Source organism: Oncorhynchus mykiss, chromosome 16, assembly GCF_057628025.1.
Source record: "Oncorhynchus mykiss isolate SJ-2025 chromosome 16, ASM5762802v1, whole genome shotgun sequence".
NCBI classification, from domain to species: domain Eukaryota; kingdom Metazoa; phylum Chordata; class Actinopteri; order Salmoniformes; family Salmonidae; genus Oncorhynchus; species Oncorhynchus mykiss.
This window is the reverse complement of record NC_143037.1, coordinates 30,958,243-30,976,492: the sequence shown is the minus strand read 5'-3', so window position 1 is coordinate 30,976,492 and position 18,250 is coordinate 30,958,243. Positions and strand designations below refer to the sequence as shown.

Genomic DNA, 18,250 nt, shown 5'->3' with positions numbered 1-18,250 from the left:
TGGGTTAACTGCCTGTTCAGGGGCAGAACGACAGATTTGTACCTTGTCAGCTCGGGGGTTTGAACTTGCAACCTTCCGGTTACTAGTCCAACGCTCTAACCACTAGTTTCCAGCGTTTTCTTCGTCAGTGCGGTGAATAATTTATCAGCTCTTTAAAAAAATCATGGCCCAATCTCGGCCCAGCATACACATTACCTATCACGTTAGATATTAGGTTGTTGTGCGGTGCTGGTGGTGATTGTCAGATTTTCCCCCACTAAGACTCATTCCTTCTTTCTTTCATCATTCCTCCTCTCTCCCCTCCCTCCTCCTTTCTATCATCTCCCTCCTCTCCCCACTTTCCCTTCCCCCCCCCCCCCCCCCCCCCCCACAAACATCCCTCCAGGTGCTAGCGATAGACCCAGATGTTGGGGACAATGGGACAGTGGTGTACAGCATCAGCCCAGAGAACCCCTTCTACACCATCAACAGCAGCACAGGCAAGATCAGGACCAGCGGGGCCGTGCTGGACAGAGAGAGGTCCAACCCAAAAGACAGCCTGCTCATGAGGACCATCATCGTGTCTGCTGTCGATCGTGAGTCCCACACCAGGCCAGAACTCTGCCTGTTGGTTGGTCGGTTGGTTTGTTGTTCTGTGTGTCTGGCTGGCTAGCTGTTTATCTGGGACTGAGACCGTGTGTGTGTGTGTGTGTGTGTGTGTGTGTGTGTGTGTGTGTGTGTGTGTGTGTGTGTGTGCGCGCGTGACTGTCTGGGGCTGAAGAGTCTGTCAGTCTCTCAGCCTGTACTATCTAAATTGCAATGTGCGTTCATATATGAGTCTCTACTTTAAAGAGTAACTGCCCCAAAAAAGCCACTTCTCATTTAGAAAAAGGCTTATGTGGCATCGATATGAGTCAGAAACATGTATTCTAATTTCAAAATTGACTACAAAGTTTAAATAGGATAATTTTGGTTATAAAGTCATTCTCGTCCAAAACTGAGATTTACGAAATGATAGGCAAAAATGCTATGTCAAGGAATGAAGGGCACCGTTTATTTCAATCAGGCCCAAATGCCCACAGCTGGCAGCACCAAAGTAATCATCAATTCGGAGCGCAGCTGCATGTGACCCGATCGTAATGACCATGGTCAATTTGGTTGGCATTCGATATCCCCATGGGGCTATTAGGGACCATCAGTAAATTACACAATATTTTGAATGTCAATGGCTCCAAATTTATGTGACTTAAAAAACTCAAACCAACTATAAATTGTAGAAATTAAAATATTAAACGCATGTAATGTAGCCCCAAAAAAGTTAAATATGAACTTCGTCCCGTTTACATTGTGTAATTTAATGATGGTCCCTAACTAGCCCCAGGCTATCCAATGTCAAACCAATTTTGCCACGGTTGCACACCAGCCGGCTGAAGCTAAGTTGGCTATCACTAGCTAGTCTAGGCCACCTCTGGTAAAACTTTTATTGGAGTTTTGTGCTCCTGTAAATGCTGTGTTTGTACCTCTGGCGCCCACTCCAGTTGGCAGACCTCCACTGCGTTCCTCAGTCAGCACCACAGTGTACGTCAACTTGCTGGACCTTAATGACAATGACCCCATCTTCCTTAACCTGCCCTTTGTGGCCGAGGTGCCAGAGGGCCTGCCTAGTGGATCCTCTGTGTTCAAGGTCAGTACACCATTACAATATGTCATTAGAGTTAGATGCTTGTGTAATTGTATCAGATGAATCAGATGGAAGTGTGTGAGGGCTAATTAAATTGTTTATTTGTTTCTGTTTTCCCCTGTCTGTCATGTCCTCCTCTCACTTCTATTCTCCCCACCACTTCCATATCTTTGTCCCGCTCTGTCCCCTCTATCTCTTATCCCCACATCTCATCTTACTCTTCCCCTCTCCCTTCTCCCCTTTCCTTTCCTCTCCTTTCCTTTACTCTCCTATCCTTCCCTTCCATCCTTTCATCTGCTCCTCCTCCTCTCCTCTCTCCCTCTCCTCTCCCTTCCTCTCACTCTTCTCTCTCTCTCTCTCTCCCTCTCCACTCCCTTCCTCCTCTCTCTCTCTCTCAATTCCTATCTCCTCTCCTTCATCAGATCCAGGTGGAGGACCCTGATCAGGAGGAGAATGGTATGGTTACCATGGGGCTACTGGTGGGCATCCCACGCGTTGATTTTTATCTCAACACCACCACGGGTGTGCTGTACTCAACGGCAACTCTGGACCGCGAGCAGATTAGCCTGTACCACCTGAGGATCGTGGCGTACGACCAAGGGCAGAACCCACGCACCTCCACCAGCACCCTTACCATCACAGGTTTGCAAGCATCAGGGCCTGTAATCACTTACTGTCTCAGAGTATGTGTGCTGATCTAGGATCAGTTTTGCCTTTCAGATCATAATGACTAAGACAGGGGGGACCTGATCCTAAATCACCACTCCTACTTTGAGACGCTTTGTGAATACAGGTCATGGCTGGTCCAACATTCACATTTTATACCATATTAAAAATGTATTAAAGACAGTATTTTGCTTAGTATAGCACTACCTGCTGGTCAGAAGCATATATTTTAGAAGCGCTGGGAGAAGAATGACCATCTGTTAAATGTGTTGCTTGTCGTGTCTGCCTATTGAGCATGATAAAAGTTATTTTACAAGAGACAATGTGTCTCTCTGTCTCTCTTTGTCTGTCTGTCTGCTTGCCTGTCACTCTGTGTCCCTCAGTCCTAGATGCCAACGACGAGACCCCCACCTTCTTCCCCAAGGTGTACAACGTGTCCCTGCAGGAGAGCGTCGCCAGGGACCATGTGGTGGCTCGCCTCAACTGCTCCGACAATGACGCTGGCCTTAACGCCGAGCTCAGCTACTTCATCACAGGTCAGAGGTCAAACTAAGGCCATGGCAGACTGTGTGTGCGTGTGTGTATGAGTGGTTGGGCAAGACGTAGAGTTGTATTATGTGAATGTGCTACTACTTGGTTATGTGTATGTGTGTGTGCATGCATTCATTCATGTGTATAAGTGAATAGCCGAGATATAGGTACATGTAATACTCCACCATCTGTGTGTTGTGTTCTGCAGGTGGTAACCAGGATGGTAAATTCAGTGTTGGCTTCAGAGATGGTGTGGTTCGGACTGTGGTTGGCTTGGACAGAGAGACACAGGCTACATACTCACTGGTCATAGAGGCTATCGGTAAGTCCTAGCCCGATAAGAGCATTTTTCATCTTTCTTTCTACTCTGTGTATTTAGACCTTTTGTACATCTGTGAGATTGAGAAGTGAGAAGTGATGCATGCAAGTCTTGTTGTGCAACGGTCTCTGTTCCTTTTTATAATCGTTAAACTATTGAAGTAAAGAAAGTCACACACTCCATGTGTAATCTCCCAGCAATTTGCAATTTCTCCCAGCAATGTACTTAGTGAAAAAGACAGTTGCTTTTCATGGTCTTATCAAAGAGAGACCAAGAAGGCTTGCATCCCACATGCCAACCTATTCCCTATTTAGTGCACTACTTTTGACCAGGGTACATAAAGCTCTAGTTAAAAGTAGTGGACTTTTCTAAGGAATAGGATGTCATTTAGGATGCTGCCAACGTCTGAGGTTTCGTGTTGTTGCTGAAACTGTTGAGTTTATCTGAGTTGTTCTGGGATGACCATGTGTGTGCTGATAGACCCCTCACTGTGAGTATGTATTTAGAGGGGGGGGGGGGGGGATTCAGAGAAGAGACTACTCATGTATACTTTGAGTATCCCACTGGTATGTTCTAAAAAATAGGGTTTACAAAGACTCAGACTTTGTCCATTTTTGGTTTCTATTGTATGTTTTTTATGATTAAGGTTTCATTTATTTACACCAAATAAAATAGGTGATAAACAACAATTCACATTTTTTTTTAATGGTGTTTACAAAGACTGAGACTGTGTCCATTTTTGGTTTCTATTGTATGGTTTTAATGATTAAGGTTTCATTTATTTACACCAAATAAAATAGGTGATAAACAACAATACAGATAAAAACAACAATAAAACACGGTGTCCAGATGTGTTTGGAAGCCAAAGGGCTTGTATAAAAACTACACCACAAAAAAACAATAAACAATACATAAGTACAACAAAAGAAAGGTTTGTTTAAATGGATAACAAAATTCACTAATCATAAATGTACAAATGAACCGATCAGTGTTCACAAAAAATTACAAACAGTATATGTTTTGTTTAAATGTGTGTGTGCATGTGTTAATGTGTGGATGTGAGTGTGTGAGAGTTGGGCTATATGGAGGAGATTACTGAGTAGTTTGGTTCATGAGGCTAACCCAGAGTATTCGCTTGAAGTTATTGAGGGATGAGGAGGTTTTGGCAATGTGAATATAAGAATTCTAGAGTATGGTACCTCTACATCTGATAGAGAATTGACTACATAATGTGAGGTGAGGCAGTGGAGAGGATGAAGGTTATCACAATGTTTTGTGTTTATATTAATGGATTTCAGAATTAACCCTGAAGAATCCATTGAAAGGTAAACTGTCAGGGAAGTACAGTATTTGTAGATGAAAATGAGAATTGGCATACATAAATGTCGTAAATAGACAAGATATTGAGTTTCTTAAACAAAGGTGCAGATGGAGCTATGTAATTAGAGGAGTTGGCTAGCCTTGCACATTTACTTTGTATGATGAGTAATTTGTGTAGGTAGGAGGCATATGTACTGGCCTAGACAATTTTACAGTAAATGAGATATGTGTAAATTAAGCTATAGTAAAGTGTTACGAAGCAAGCCTGATTAACCAAACCACTAATCTTTCTGATAATACCAACATATTTCATCACTTTGCTACAGACAAATTGAATATGATCTTTCCATGACAACTTTTCATCAATTGGAACTCAGAGGAATCTAGAGGATGTGACTTGCTCCATTTCATTCGCACCAATTGATTGGATTATAGTTAGTTTTACTTGCAAAGATTGCAAAGATCTTGACTTACTTACTTAATTAGTCCACTGTTGATACACATATTCAAAGTATGTTCACGACCAAGTTTCTCTCAAACTGACTGACATATACACACAGTGTTAGTTTTGTAATGTGTAAATGTGTGTATCCCTCAGACAATGGTCCAGCAGGCAGCAGGAGGACAGGCACAGCCACAGTGTTTGTAGAAGTACTGGACGTGAACGACAACAGACCCATCTTCCTCCAGAACAGCTACGAGACCAGCATACTGGAGAATGTCCCCATAGGATCCAGCATCCTGCAGGTACACAGCCAGGCTGGCACACACGCGGCTCATATATACACGTGCACATGATTGCAGGTACGCACGCACACACACTCATGCATACATGCACACAGACACACACAAACACGTGCACACATAGACATACATATACACACAAGCATACACATGGTTACACACATGGATATACCTACACACACACACAATATTATGCACTTCAGGAAATCAAACTTGAGAAAGCTTTTAATTTTCTTAAACAAACTACATTTTAATACAATAAAATAATAACACAAACTGTTCTACACTCTTAGAAAAAAAGGTGCTATCTAGAACCTTAAAAGGTTCTTTGGGTGTCCCCATAGGATAACCCTTTGAATAACCCTTTTTGGTTCAAGGTAGAACCCTTTTGGTTCCATGTAAAACCCTATTTTGTTCCAGGTAGAACCCTTTCCACAGAGCGTTCTACTTGGAACCCAAAAAGTTTCTACTTGGGAACAATCGAATAACACTTTTTGAACCCTTTTTTTGTAAGATTGTAGCTAATACAACAATCAAAATGTACGAAACAATTCACATCATCCACGTAGGCTGTTATCCCTTTTGGAAGAACCTTGGGCTTGCACCTGCTTCTCTTGTCATTAACAACATGGCCCAAACAACCTTTACTCCACCAGTCCATGTGGTTATCTTGAAGTGGGGGTTTGATCAGAAGTTAGTGTCATTGTTTAGTTAGCAGTACATCCATGGACATGCAGGACTGTGCTCAAGTCTAAGTGCTTTGGTCAAGTTACAGTCAAAGCGGTCATCTCCATGACCGGGCCTGCATTCATCTCACGGTCAGAGCGTAGTCATATCTCTGTAACATAGTCAAACAGGCAGGGCATGGTAAGGTGGGTAAGCTGCTGTGGTCCGGTTGCTGTCTGGTTGGGGAGCAGTGGGTGCTGCACTCGGGCCTGCGCTGGGGCGGTCGTCTGAATGAGGAGGTGAACGACCGCTGTACAGAGCCCAGTCGCTTCCACAGCTTGAGCTGGGGCTCCGATGACAGAGAAGGCCCACAGACCAGGGACTCGCCTGAACTACAACCCCCAACTGAGTCCTCCTCTGTCTGGGCTGACGACCCACAACACACGGCCAGGAAGATAGCACAGACAGCCAGGAGCAGGGAGAGGCCTAACACCACCATGATGGTCAGCAATGGGTTGTGAGGCTCTGATGGCAGGGGGGAGGAAGAGAGGGAGGTGGGCAGGCTGGATAGGTTGAAAAGTAGTGGTGATTTTGTAAAAGAAAGGGTGGAAGAGATGTTGACCGCTAGATCACTGGTGGTGTTCATAGTCGCCATGTTCTGGAATGGAGAGAAGTCATGACAAAGGAGGTTAGATGAGAAGTGTGTGGACATCTGTGTGTGTGGGTGCGGTCTGTGTGTGAGTGTGTGCGTGCATGCGTGTACACCAGTCTCTTTCAGAGTGCCACAGCAGCTTTCTTAATATGGGAAGTCTTGCCTTATTGTCCAAGCTAAACCAAGCTGACTTAGGCTTTTTTAGGAGGGGTTATTACCATCATACCCTGAAGGATATGCAACACACACACACACAAATGTCATAGTCTTTAATTCGGTAGAGACAACGCGTGCCTTGTCGGTTTAGGGGAAAACACATCGGGACGTGAAATTAGTTTGATGCCAGCAAATCTGTGTGGAAAGGCCACTGGAGCAGCCATCATCTCATTAGTCACCAACACCCAATACACACTCGCTCACACATTCACACTCACACACACACTCTCAGACGCAAAATATTGAATACAAAATATATTACAGTATACGCACGTCCACAAACAAACCACAAACTCCAGAGAGTTCAGACATCTCTCACTGTCCAACATCCACTTACTCTCTCACACTGACTGTGACTCCATACTTAGATGCATGCACTGATACTGACCCAAACACACATTGTAGGCATAACACATATAAGCATATGTCAGCAAACACACATACATTTTACACACACACACACACACACACACACACACACACACACACACACACACACACACTTTACCTTTTTCAGTCACATCCAGCATCTGTGAGTAAAACCTTTTCCTTGCTTCCACGTTCCTTTTCTCCCTCACACTGCTTTTTCAAGAGAGCGTTAGGGAATGCACAGAGAAGAAGAGGGGACAGATAGGACAAGGGGGTAACAGGACAGTGGTCAAAACATAGTCTCTTTGTTTTCCACTGGGAGAGCCTAAAACAATGGTCCATTTCCAACACCGTCTAAGAGCTTAGAAAATTATCTCCCAATACTAACACTGCAAATGCTTAAATTTACAACATCTGGGCTTAGTAACACAAACTGGGAAGCTCTGCACCCCTTTTATAGCCAAAGTGGTGCAGTCCACTGTGTAATACCCTACTCATCAATCTGACCCTCTACTCTCTTTTCCCCCGTCTCACCCATTCTCCCCCCCTTTCTCTTCTCCTCTAAATCTCTTTATAAAGCTAATGAAACTGAAACAGGGCCCCTCTTTTCACACAGGGAGCAAGAGAGAGAGGAAGGGTGGGTGGGTGGTTAGTTAGTGTGCGTGTGTGTGTGTGTGTGTTTGTGAACATGTTTTGTGTATGGGTGTGGGTGTGCATGCATGCTTGTGCATGCATCTGTCAAGGAATATCCACAGGTCCTACAAGCAGGGTAAGATCAGGGTCTGCTCAGTCTCATCTTGCTTCAACATCTCTGTGCCTATTTTAGTTCAGAACTCCAGTCAGAAGTCATGGTTGGATTCAGTATATTCTACTCAGCTCAGCATGCCTCACTAGTTATCTCTGTTGAGCCATGCTGTCTCTGATGTGTTTTTGTCTTTGGCTGCTCTGGCTCCATGCCTGCCTTTCAGAGAGAGAGAGAACAAGAGAGAGTATGTAGACTGGTAGAGGGAGAGAGAGAGATGGGGTAGGGAGGGTGTGAGAGGGAGAAAGAGACAAGAAAGAGACGAAGAGAGTGAGTTAGGGAGATTGAGAGTGAGGGAGAGAGAAGTGAAAGAGAGAGAGAGAAAGGGAGAAAGAGGGAGAGAGAAGGGGGGAGAAAGAGAGAGACATCTCCATTGTGGACTCGTTGCCAGGGCCATGGTGCAGTTGTTGTGTCAACCATGGGACTACACAACATTTGGAGGGGGTGGGGTGGGTCACTTACATATTAATATGTGTGTGTGTATATGAATGTCAGCATCTGTGTGTGTCTGTGTGCATGCCTGTGTTCGCGCACATGTATGTGTGTGTACATATGTGTAAATGTTTATGTACTGTAGCTATGTAGGCCTATTGGTGTGTGGTTTCAAGTCACTGTGGTTGTAAATGAGTATAATGGCTGCATATGTCTGTGCTATTAACACATGTGTTTGTGTCTGCAGGTGCAGGCCACAGATTCAGACCAGGGGGAGAACGGCAGGGTTCTGTACAGGATCCTCTCTGGTGAGTACAACTTCTTCCATCCTTTTCCCAGTTGCCAGTTCACACCTACTCTCAGGCCTCACTGCACACAAACAACTAAACACAAAAGACTGTCAACACTGCAAGCTAATTATAACCTTCATGCATAATCATAACTTTATTTGTATAAGTTATACGGTATTAGATATTTAACTGCTCAATGACTCATTTGAAAGATGCAGTGTCAAGTGGGTAACACTTGATTTGGATAGATTCATTTTAAAATGTTGGTGATTCATTTTACAATGTTGGTGATATTCTAGTATTAATATTTGAATGTACTTTATATCAATGCCCTCATGACCATCCTGCATGCAATCACTCTCAACCCCCAGCTAACCTCTCCATTTCTCCCTCTCTCACACCCCCTCCCTCTCTGTCTCTCTCTTCCCCTCTCTCTATCTCTCTCCCCCATCTCCCTCTCTCTCTCTGCCTCTCTCTCCACCCCCCACCCCCCCCCCCCCGCTCTCCCCCCACCCCAATCTCTCTCTCTCTGTTTCTATCTGTGTGTGTCTCCCTATCTCTCTCTGCATGTGTAGGCAACAGTAAGGGTCTGTTCAGAATTAATGAGCTGTCGGGGCTTGTGATGCGGGGCCAGAGGGCTCTTGACAGAGAGAGCAGCAGCTCCCACGTGCTGGAGGTGGAGGCCTACAACAGTGACCAGGGCGGGATGAGGAGCTCCGTACGGGTAAGGAGAGTAGGAGGGATGATGAGGGAGGAGATGGAGAGGGTGGACAGGGATCGATGAGAGACAACAATCAAGGGAGGGAGGGAGAGGGGACAGGGCTGGACATGGAGGTCTACAACAGTGACCAGGGCAGGATAATGAGCTGCGTGTAAGTGAGGAAGGGACAGGGAGGGTAATGGGAGACTGGGGAGAGAACATAGGATGGGACAGGGCTGGAGGTGAGGAGCTCTATACTGTTGAGAAGGGAGAGGGACAAGGCAGGGGAAGGGAGAGGGGATAGGGCTGGAGGAGTCTTGGATCGTTCTACCAATTTGGTACCTTTTGAGAAGTGTAACTTGGTAAAAAAAAATGCCTCTGGAACTGGATCCTGGACTTCCTGACGGGCCGACCCCATGTGGTGAGAGTAGGTAACAACACCTCCGCCACACTGATCTTGAATACAGTGCCTTGCAAAAAAAATATTTGGATTTCATGTAATGTAACACAAAATAGTCTCAATCGGTAAAGTGAAATTAGATTTTTTTTTTTTTTTTAAGGATGGAAAAGTGGTGCATTCATATGTATTCACCCCTTTGCTATGAAGCCCCTAAATAAGATCTGGTGCAACCAATTACCTTCAGAACTCACATAATTAGTTAAATAAAGTCCACCTGTGTGCAATCTAAGTGTCACATGATCTGTCACATGATCTCAGTATATATATACCTGTTCTGAAAGGCCGCAGAGTCAGCAACACCACTAAGCAAGGGGCACCACCAAGCAAGGGGCACCATGAAGACCAAGGAGCTCTCCAAACAGGTCAGGGAAAAAGTTGTGGAAATGTACAGATCTGGGATGGGTTATAAAAAAATATCTGAAACTTTGAACATCCCACGGAGCACCATTTAAATAATTGATTAAAACAATGGAAAGAATATGGCACCACAACAAACCTGCTAAGAGAAGGCCACCCACCAAAACTCACAGACCAGGCAAGGAGGGCATTAATCGGAGAGGCAACAAAGAGACCAAAGATAAGCGGAGATTGGAGTATCTGTCCATAGGAGCACTTTAAGCTGTACACTCCACAGAGCTGGGCTTCACGGAAGCGTGACCAGAGAAATGCCATTGCTTAAAGAAAAAAATAAGCAAACATGTTTGGTGTTTGCCAAAAGAGGGAGACTCCCCATACATATGGAAGAAGGTACACTGGTCAGATGAGACTAAAATTGAGCTTCATGGCCATCAAGAAAGACGCTATGTCTGGCGCAACCCCAACACCTCTCATCACCCCAAGACACCATCCCCACAATGAAGCATGGTGCGGGCAGCATCGTGCTGTGGGGATGTTTTTCATCGGCAGGGACTGGGAAACGGGTCAGAACTGAAGGAAACATGGATGGCACTAAATAAAGGAATATTTTTGAGGGGTACCTGTTTCAGTCTTCCAGAGATTTGAGACTGGGACTGAGGTTCACCTTCCAACAGGACAATGACCCTAAGCATACTGCTAAAGCAACTCTCATGTGGTTTAAGGGGAAACATTAAAATGTTTTGGAATGGCCTAGTCAAAGCCCAGACCTCAATCCAATTGAGAATCTGTGGTAGGACTTAAAGATTGCTGTACACCAGCGGAACCCATCCAACTTGAAGAAGCTGGAGCAGTTGTGCCTTTAAGAATGGGAAAAATGTCCCAGGGGCTAGATGTGCCAAGCTTATAGAGACATACCCCAAGAGACTTGTAGCTGTAATTGCTGCAAAAGGTGGTCTACAAAGTATTGACTTTTGGGGGGGGGGGGGGGAATGCCCGCTAAAGTTTTCTGTTTTTTTTGTCTTATTTCTTGATTGTTTCACAATAAAAAATATTTTGCATCTTCAAAGTGGTAGGCATATTGTGTAAATCAAATGCTACAAACCCACCCAAAATATATTTTCATTCCAGATTGTAAGGCAACAAAATAGGAAAAATGCCAAGTGGGGTGAATACTTTTGCAAGCCACTGTTTGGGGGACCCCCAGGGGTATGTGCTTAGCCCCCTCTTGTACTCCCTGTTTACCCCACAGCTGTGTGGCCACTCACGACTCTAACTCCATCATAAAGTTTGCTGATGACATAACGGTGTTAGGCCTGATCACTAACGGGAATAAGACAGCCTGTAGCCAATGTGTCAAACTCATTCCGTGGAGGGCCGAGTGTCTGCAGGTTTCACTCTCCTCTTGGCTTGATTGATAAAAAGGTCACTGATTAGTAAGGAACTCCCCCTCGTTTTCTAGGTCTTAATTGAAAGGAAAAAAACAGCAGAAACTTGGCCCTCCATGGAATGAGTTTGACATTCCTTGCCAACAGAGAGGAGGTCAGAGACCTGGCAGTGTGGTGCCAGGACAACAACCTCTAACTCAACGTCAGCAAGACCAAGGAGCAGATCGTGGACTACAGGAAACATGGGGGTGCACACCCCCATCCACATCGACAGGGACACAGTAGAGAGGGTGATGAGTTTCAAGTTCTTCTGTGTCCACATCACTGAGGACTTAACATGCACTCTCACACCAGCACAGTTATGAAGAAGGCACAGCAGTGCCTCTGCTCCCTCAAGAAGCTGAAACGATTTGGCATGGCCCTACAGATCTTCAGGAACTTTTACAACTGCACAATCGAGAGCATCCTGACTGGTTGTATCAGAATCTGGAATGGCAACTGCACCACCCAGTGCATCACTGGGGGCGAGTTCCCAGCCATCCAGGATGTACATGCCAGGCGGTGTCTGAGAAAGGCCCGGAAAATTGCTAAAGAGTCTTCTCCATGCTCCCAGAGTGGTCTTGTTAAGTGGAGTGTGCCAAAATATTTTTGCCTGATTCTTCCTTGACTAGACTACTGATGTTACACAAAATTCAAAAGGCAGGAAGGCAGATTTCCACGTGACCAAATTCAATGTTTATTTACTGTTTTATAAACATCCATGTGCTTTTACAAAGAAAGAAAACATGTAGGGAATGAGTTTTATATGTATATATCCATAGCTACATCTATCGTAACTAGAATTGGATGATAATGGTGATCATATCAACTAGTTATCTTTTCCAACTGATTGATTGGTGGCGCAGTCCACTAAGACATTTGGTTCATAGTTCAATGGTTGTGAATTCTAATCCCACATGGGGTAAATCCTTTATTTACAATATTCATCCCGTGAACACACACTTCTAATTCTGAAAGTGAAAGCATATCTGTGAGAGGGGTCTCCCTGGTAGTAGTTGTAGGTTTTTATACAGTACCCAAGACTAATTTTACCTATCGGAAAAATACCTACTGTGTAAATACTGCAATGTGGTTTGGATCGAATTGAGCCTCTAATTTTCCTTTTCACGGTGATTAATGCCGTTTTTTGCACCCCATGGGGGATTCAAATTTACACCGCAAGTGGCAATCGATGTCAGGAATTCAGCGCCTTATCACTGTGAACTGTCTAGAGCTGTATTTGCTCGTGATCCATGTAAGTGTATTATTAGAGCATGCCTGCAAACTTCTGGTAAGTATAATTTAGTGATAAAGTTTTGGGATCAGGTGCAACAATGTTTTCCACCCCCATAATTAATATTTATTAATAAAAATGTACTGGGTGGGAGGGGCAGTTAAATCTCAAAACAAAATGCACCCCTCTCCCCAAAGTAGAAAATATTTTCACATGACCCTTCTCTTGCACTGTAAAATAAATGTAACCTCCCCCCCCTCATAGAATTAACTCAAAATTAACTCAAAATGTTTAAGACCACAAATAACAATAACTGTAGCGACCTTGTGTTTATAAACTTGGATATTGACTTTGCCACTACAGCATGCTATTGTGGCACATTCAATGCCACGCAGGGCTGCGGGTCAGAACGTTGAGGGTTTGCCGACCACCAAAGACGAGTTCGCTCTCCCTGCCTGTTTTATTACTTTGTGATCAGAGCCGGCTGGAGACAATGATCAGCTTGGGGGAAATCAGATATTCTACAGCCAGCGTCATCAATACATAAAGGGATGTCGGCCAAATGAGACACAATGTATTTGGTACAAATCATTCCCTAAGTTCTCGACCTCAGCTGAATCAGCTGTTGAACAAGTTGAGGAGACTAAATTACTTGGTGTTACCTTAGATTGTAAACTGTCATGGTCAAAACATTTTGATTCAATGGTTGTAATGACAAGGAGAGATCAGTCTGTAATAAAGAGATGCCCTTCTTTTTTGACACCGCTGTCCACAAAGCAAGTCGTGCTGGCTCTAGTTTTATCTTAAGGTATCTTGATTATATATATCATATATGGTCAAGTGCTGCATATGAAGACCTAGTTAAGCTGAAGCTGGCCCAGAACAGAGCCGCACATCTTGCTCTTTATTGTAATCAGAGGCCTAATATTAATACTATGCATGCCAGTCTCTCTTGGCTAAGAGTTGACCCTCTTAAAACAATTCCATATGTTAGCTTAGTAGAAACCCAGCCCCCGGCCCTTAGGTCTTTTTAAGGGCACTTGATTTAATATAACAGGCTTTTAAAATTCAATATTGGTGCTCAATTTCGTCTTAAAATATCAACGGGATGCAAAAGGCACTCATTTTGTGTAACAATAAAAGTGACCAAGGCAAGATGAGGAGCTCTGTACGGGTGAGGCGGGGAGAGGGAGGATATAAATATAGGGAATAGCGATAGAGGGCAGGGGAGTGGGGACATGGCAGAACATAGAAGATGAGACTGTAAGGGTCATACATAGGGCATGAAAAAGGAGAGAATGTGAGGCAGGATTTAGAAAATAACAGAGGAGAAGGTAGTGTATTGGGAGAGAAGAGGGTGTGGGACAGGACATACAGTATAGTGCTAGGGTAGAGTCTTTTGCAAAAGGGAAAGGGCTGTAGTGGGCAGTAAGGAGGACACCTGTGAGCATCTTGTGAGCAGTTGTCCAGCTACCTCTCTGACTCCCAGTGTCTCTGTCTCCCACTACAGGTGATAGTGTATGTGGAGGATGCCAATGACGAGGCACCAGTGTTCACCCAGCAGCAGTACAACCGCCTGGGTCTGAGGGAGACCGCTGGTATTGGCACCTCTGTCATCGTAGTACGAGCTACAGACCCCGACACTGGTGAGTGTTGTAGTGTAACACGATGTACTATAGTACCCATAACCCTCTGTACAAGCTGGTTTTATTGATAATATATGCATTATAATGTACACTGTATATTGATAAGGAAACGGAACAACAATATGTTAGCTTTATTTACTAAAATAAAACAGAATATTCTGTACAGAGCATTATGGGTACTGTAGTACATAGATCGGTATGTGTAGCAATGCATGACTACATACTTAAAAAAATGTTTTTACATGTATCTTTTTTTGTCTTCTCTCTCTTGTTTTGCCTCCCTTTGCCCAACCTCCTTCCCTCTATGATTTTCCCTTTCTCTCCCACTCCTCCCCTCTATCCTGCCATTCCTTCATCCAGGTGACGGCGGGGCGGTGGCCTACGCTCTGGACTCCGGCTCCGACCGTAAGTTTGATGTGGATGTGAGCACGGGCCTGGTGACCACTGTAGACTATCTAGACTACGAGACCAAGACCAGCTACCTGATGAACGTGTCGGCTACCGACCAGGCGCCACCGTTCCACCGTGGCTTCTGCATGGTCTATGTGACCTTACTTAATGAGCTGGACGAGGCGGTGGCGTTCTTCTCTGCGGGCTACGAGGTGTCACTCCTGGAGAACATTGCCACAGGAACGGAGGTGGTGCAGGTGCAGGCACAGTCGGCGGACAACCTCAACCAGCTGTCGTATCGCTTTGACCCGGACACATCGCCAGCCGCCCTTGCCCTCTTCAAGATCGACAGTATCACGGTGAGTCGGTGGACAGCCTGGGGTGTAACACCGTATTAGCATGTCTCACTCTTATTGGACAGTTGGGTTAAGGTCAATTCCATTTCAATTCAGGAAGTAAAAAGCAAATCCAATTAGGATTTTCCCTTGAAAATATTCTTCTTGAATTGACATGGAATTTAAACCCAACCCTGTTGGATAATATACACTGCTCAGCATATATATTTAAAACTAGGATAAATCAGGTTGTTTGTTAATTTGTTTTACTCCTTTCTCCCTCTCTTGCTCTCTCCTTCTCCCTGTCCATCCCCAGGGCCGTATCACAGTCACAGGGCTGCTGGACAGGGAGAAGGGGGACCTCTACACCCTGACTGTAGTGGCTGACGATGGGGGACCCAAAAAAGACTCCACTGTGGTATGGCAGTCGCTTCTTTTTTTCTTAATTTCTTTTTCTTATTATTTGGACAGTAGTTGCTTTCAATTCCCGGTTGTCAGGTCTCATCTGTTTTCAATAATAAACCGCGACACGATGTTGTTATCTGTTTTGTTGTAGAAATGGTCAGTTAATGACAATCTGTATTTTCACCTCGTTACTGCTATCTCATGGGGAAATTGCAGAAGGTAGGTGTTGCTTAGGATTACTGTTTTAATTCAAAGTTTGAAATCAAAGCTTAATTAAGTGTATGTATATGTCACAAAAGTATTTTTCTATTATTTTTCAAAAGCATACCATGTAAATCAAATTCAATTCAAAGTTTTGTAGCATCTTGGCCCTCTTGTCAATGCCAATCCCTCATTGGCTTTGTCTATACATGTGACAGGTGTCAATCACCATACAGGATGAGAATGACAACAGTCCAGAGTTTGATATCACATCTGATTCATTGGTGGAGATTCCAGAGAACACACCCATCGGGAAGAGAGTGGCTGTGGTGCTTGGGCGTGACAAAGATGCCGGAAAAAATGGACTGGTGAGGAGAGAGAGAGAGAAGAGAAGAGAGAGAGAGAGGGAGAAGCTCTTCACCTGCTCTCCCTGCTGTCTTTCAACTCACTCCATCCCCTCCTCTTTGTCTCGCTCTCTAAGGTGTACTTCAGGCTGGTGGCAGGGAACATGCAGGATGTGTTTGAGATCCGGACAGTGAATCACACCTATGGAGAGATCTACGTCAACTCCCCTCTGGACCGAGAGTCTGTTGACCGCTACCTGCTCAAGGTTAGACACCTGGGTCAGATTCTATAACCATGTTTCCAAAGTCATACCATTTAAAAAAAAATCATGACAGCTCTGATGGAAACAGGCATTTCGGTACAATTTTGTAAATGCCGACAGATCATTTGTTCATTTGACGTGATCTTTTTGTGTTGGTAAAATTAATTATGCGAGAAATGCCGATGGAAATGCCTTTATGAGCAAATATTGATATGTTAGTCATCATATCACAAGAACCTTGGAGTCACGTGATGATATGGTGTGTGGTCCTCCCACTACGACTCTGGAAACCATGCAGTTTATTAGGCTACAGATTAAACCAATTACGATGACCTTCACAGGGTGGTGAAAGTGCATGGTGATCTTGATCATCTTTTCCGATAAATATTGAGGGTCTTATTCTGGTGACATGATGATCGATGCTTGATTACCATTTGACAAATACAAATATTCTTGCTCTTATCCATAATAATCTCATGTAGACTAGCCTACCCGCACAACCAGCACAGGCACTCCAGATTGAATTTAACTAGGCAAATTGGTTAAGAACAAATTCTTATTTACAAGGACAGCCCACTCCTTCCTCCCCATCAGGGTTTTGAAACCCGGTCTCCAATGAGCCCTGCCCACATGACACAGGGATTCTTTCGCTAAATAGCCCAGTACTGTACTGCCGACCGTCACATTGTACAGCGCCATATTTTCCGTTCCATCGTAACAGAAACCCAGAGAGTTTTTCTTGGAAGAGAAACACCATAATATTAATCAAATTAATTAAGCAAGTACCAGTCAAAAGTTCGGACACAACTACTCATTCCAGGGTTTCTCTTTGTTTTTACTATTTTATATATTGTAGAATAATAGTGAAGACATCATAACTATGAAATAACACATATGGAATCAGTTCTTATTTAGAAGGACAGCCTACTCCTTCCTCTCCATCTGGGAATTGAACCCCAGTCTCCCACGTGCCCGAATTCTGTAGTACAGACATGGCCTGCTCTCCCTCATGTAAGGAATTAGGCACTTTCGCATGTTTACTACAGTATGTATTGTAGGCTATGTTTACTTGTTGGACTACACAATAGCCTAAAAACAAACGCAGGTGGCTTATAGTACTGTATTTTGTCATCAGCATCTTTATGCTTTCGTAATGACAAATAATATTTAAAAATGCAGATGTTGATTTAGTTATGGATCGATAACGAATTACTATGGGAATAAATATAACTGATTTACAGAAATATTGGAACAAAGTTGTCTAATGAAGTCAAACAATTTACAATCCTTTTATGCTGTAGCCTATGACCGTCACGTTGTACAGAGCCATACTTTCCGTTCCATCCTAATGGAAACCCTGAGTATTTCGCTTTTCATGGAATAGAAACACCAGAATATTTATCAAATGAATTAAGCCAAATTTCTTAAAATCAATCCCATATACTGTGTTATTTCAAAAAATGTTTGAAATTCTCTGGTAATGCCAATATGGAAGACTATCAAATAGGCTTCTCAAAGATGCCCTCTGGTGGTCAAACTAGCACTAACTCCCATTAACAGAAAAAATGTCTGACAATTAGATAATGTGACACAGAATGCTGCATCAGCCTCAAGGTGTGCTGCAGTATGATGCAACTTTTAAAGGAGCATCCACTGTACCTGTACTGTAACTGCTAGCTGTTGACTAGAGCACACGTGTCAAGACCAGAGAAGGCATATTTGCTATTCAGCGCAACACTTTTTATGACAAAACTATCGGTAGAGTTGAAAATACAATGGAAACACATTGAAATACATGTATTCAGTGCATGATAACTTAAGCGG

General features: G+C 43.9%; 2 protein-coding genes across 2 annotated transcripts in view; one reads left to right on the top strand and one right to left on the bottom strand.

Annotated features, from left to right (window-relative positions):
* The window catches only part of LOC110492868 (cadherin-23), a 582,104-nt gene that overhangs the window by 387,320 nt on the left and 176,534 nt on the right, over positions 1-18,250 (top strand). The window contains exons 22-34 of the mRNA XM_036946709.2: positions 386-575; positions 1,518-1,663; positions 2,083-2,302; positions 2,710-2,862; positions 3,066-3,179; positions 5,095-5,243; positions 8,625-8,685; positions 9,243-9,391; positions 14,353-14,488; positions 14,849-15,237; positions 15,530-15,631; positions 16,038-16,187; positions 16,301-16,429. Of these exons, the coding sequence (XP_036802604.1) occupies positions 386-575; positions 1,518-1,663; positions 2,083-2,302; positions 2,710-2,862; positions 3,066-3,179; positions 5,095-5,243; positions 8,625-8,685; positions 9,243-9,391; positions 14,353-14,488; positions 14,849-15,237; positions 15,530-15,631; positions 16,038-16,187; positions 16,301-16,429 (2,088 nt within the window). The remainder of the gene's footprint in view (positions 1-385; positions 576-1,517; positions 1,664-2,082; positions 2,303-2,709; positions 2,863-3,065; positions 3,180-5,094; positions 5,244-8,624; positions 8,686-9,242; positions 9,392-14,352; positions 14,489-14,848; positions 15,238-15,529; positions 15,632-16,037; positions 16,188-16,300; positions 16,430-18,250) is intronic.
* On the bottom strand, positions 5,940-6,704 carry LOC110491802 (uncharacterized). The gene is given in 2 exon segments (XM_021565567.3): positions 5,940-6,117; positions 6,120-6,704. Coding segments are annotated over 2 exon segments (546 nt in total). The 5' UTR covers positions 6,619-6,704; the 3' UTR covers positions 5,940-6,070.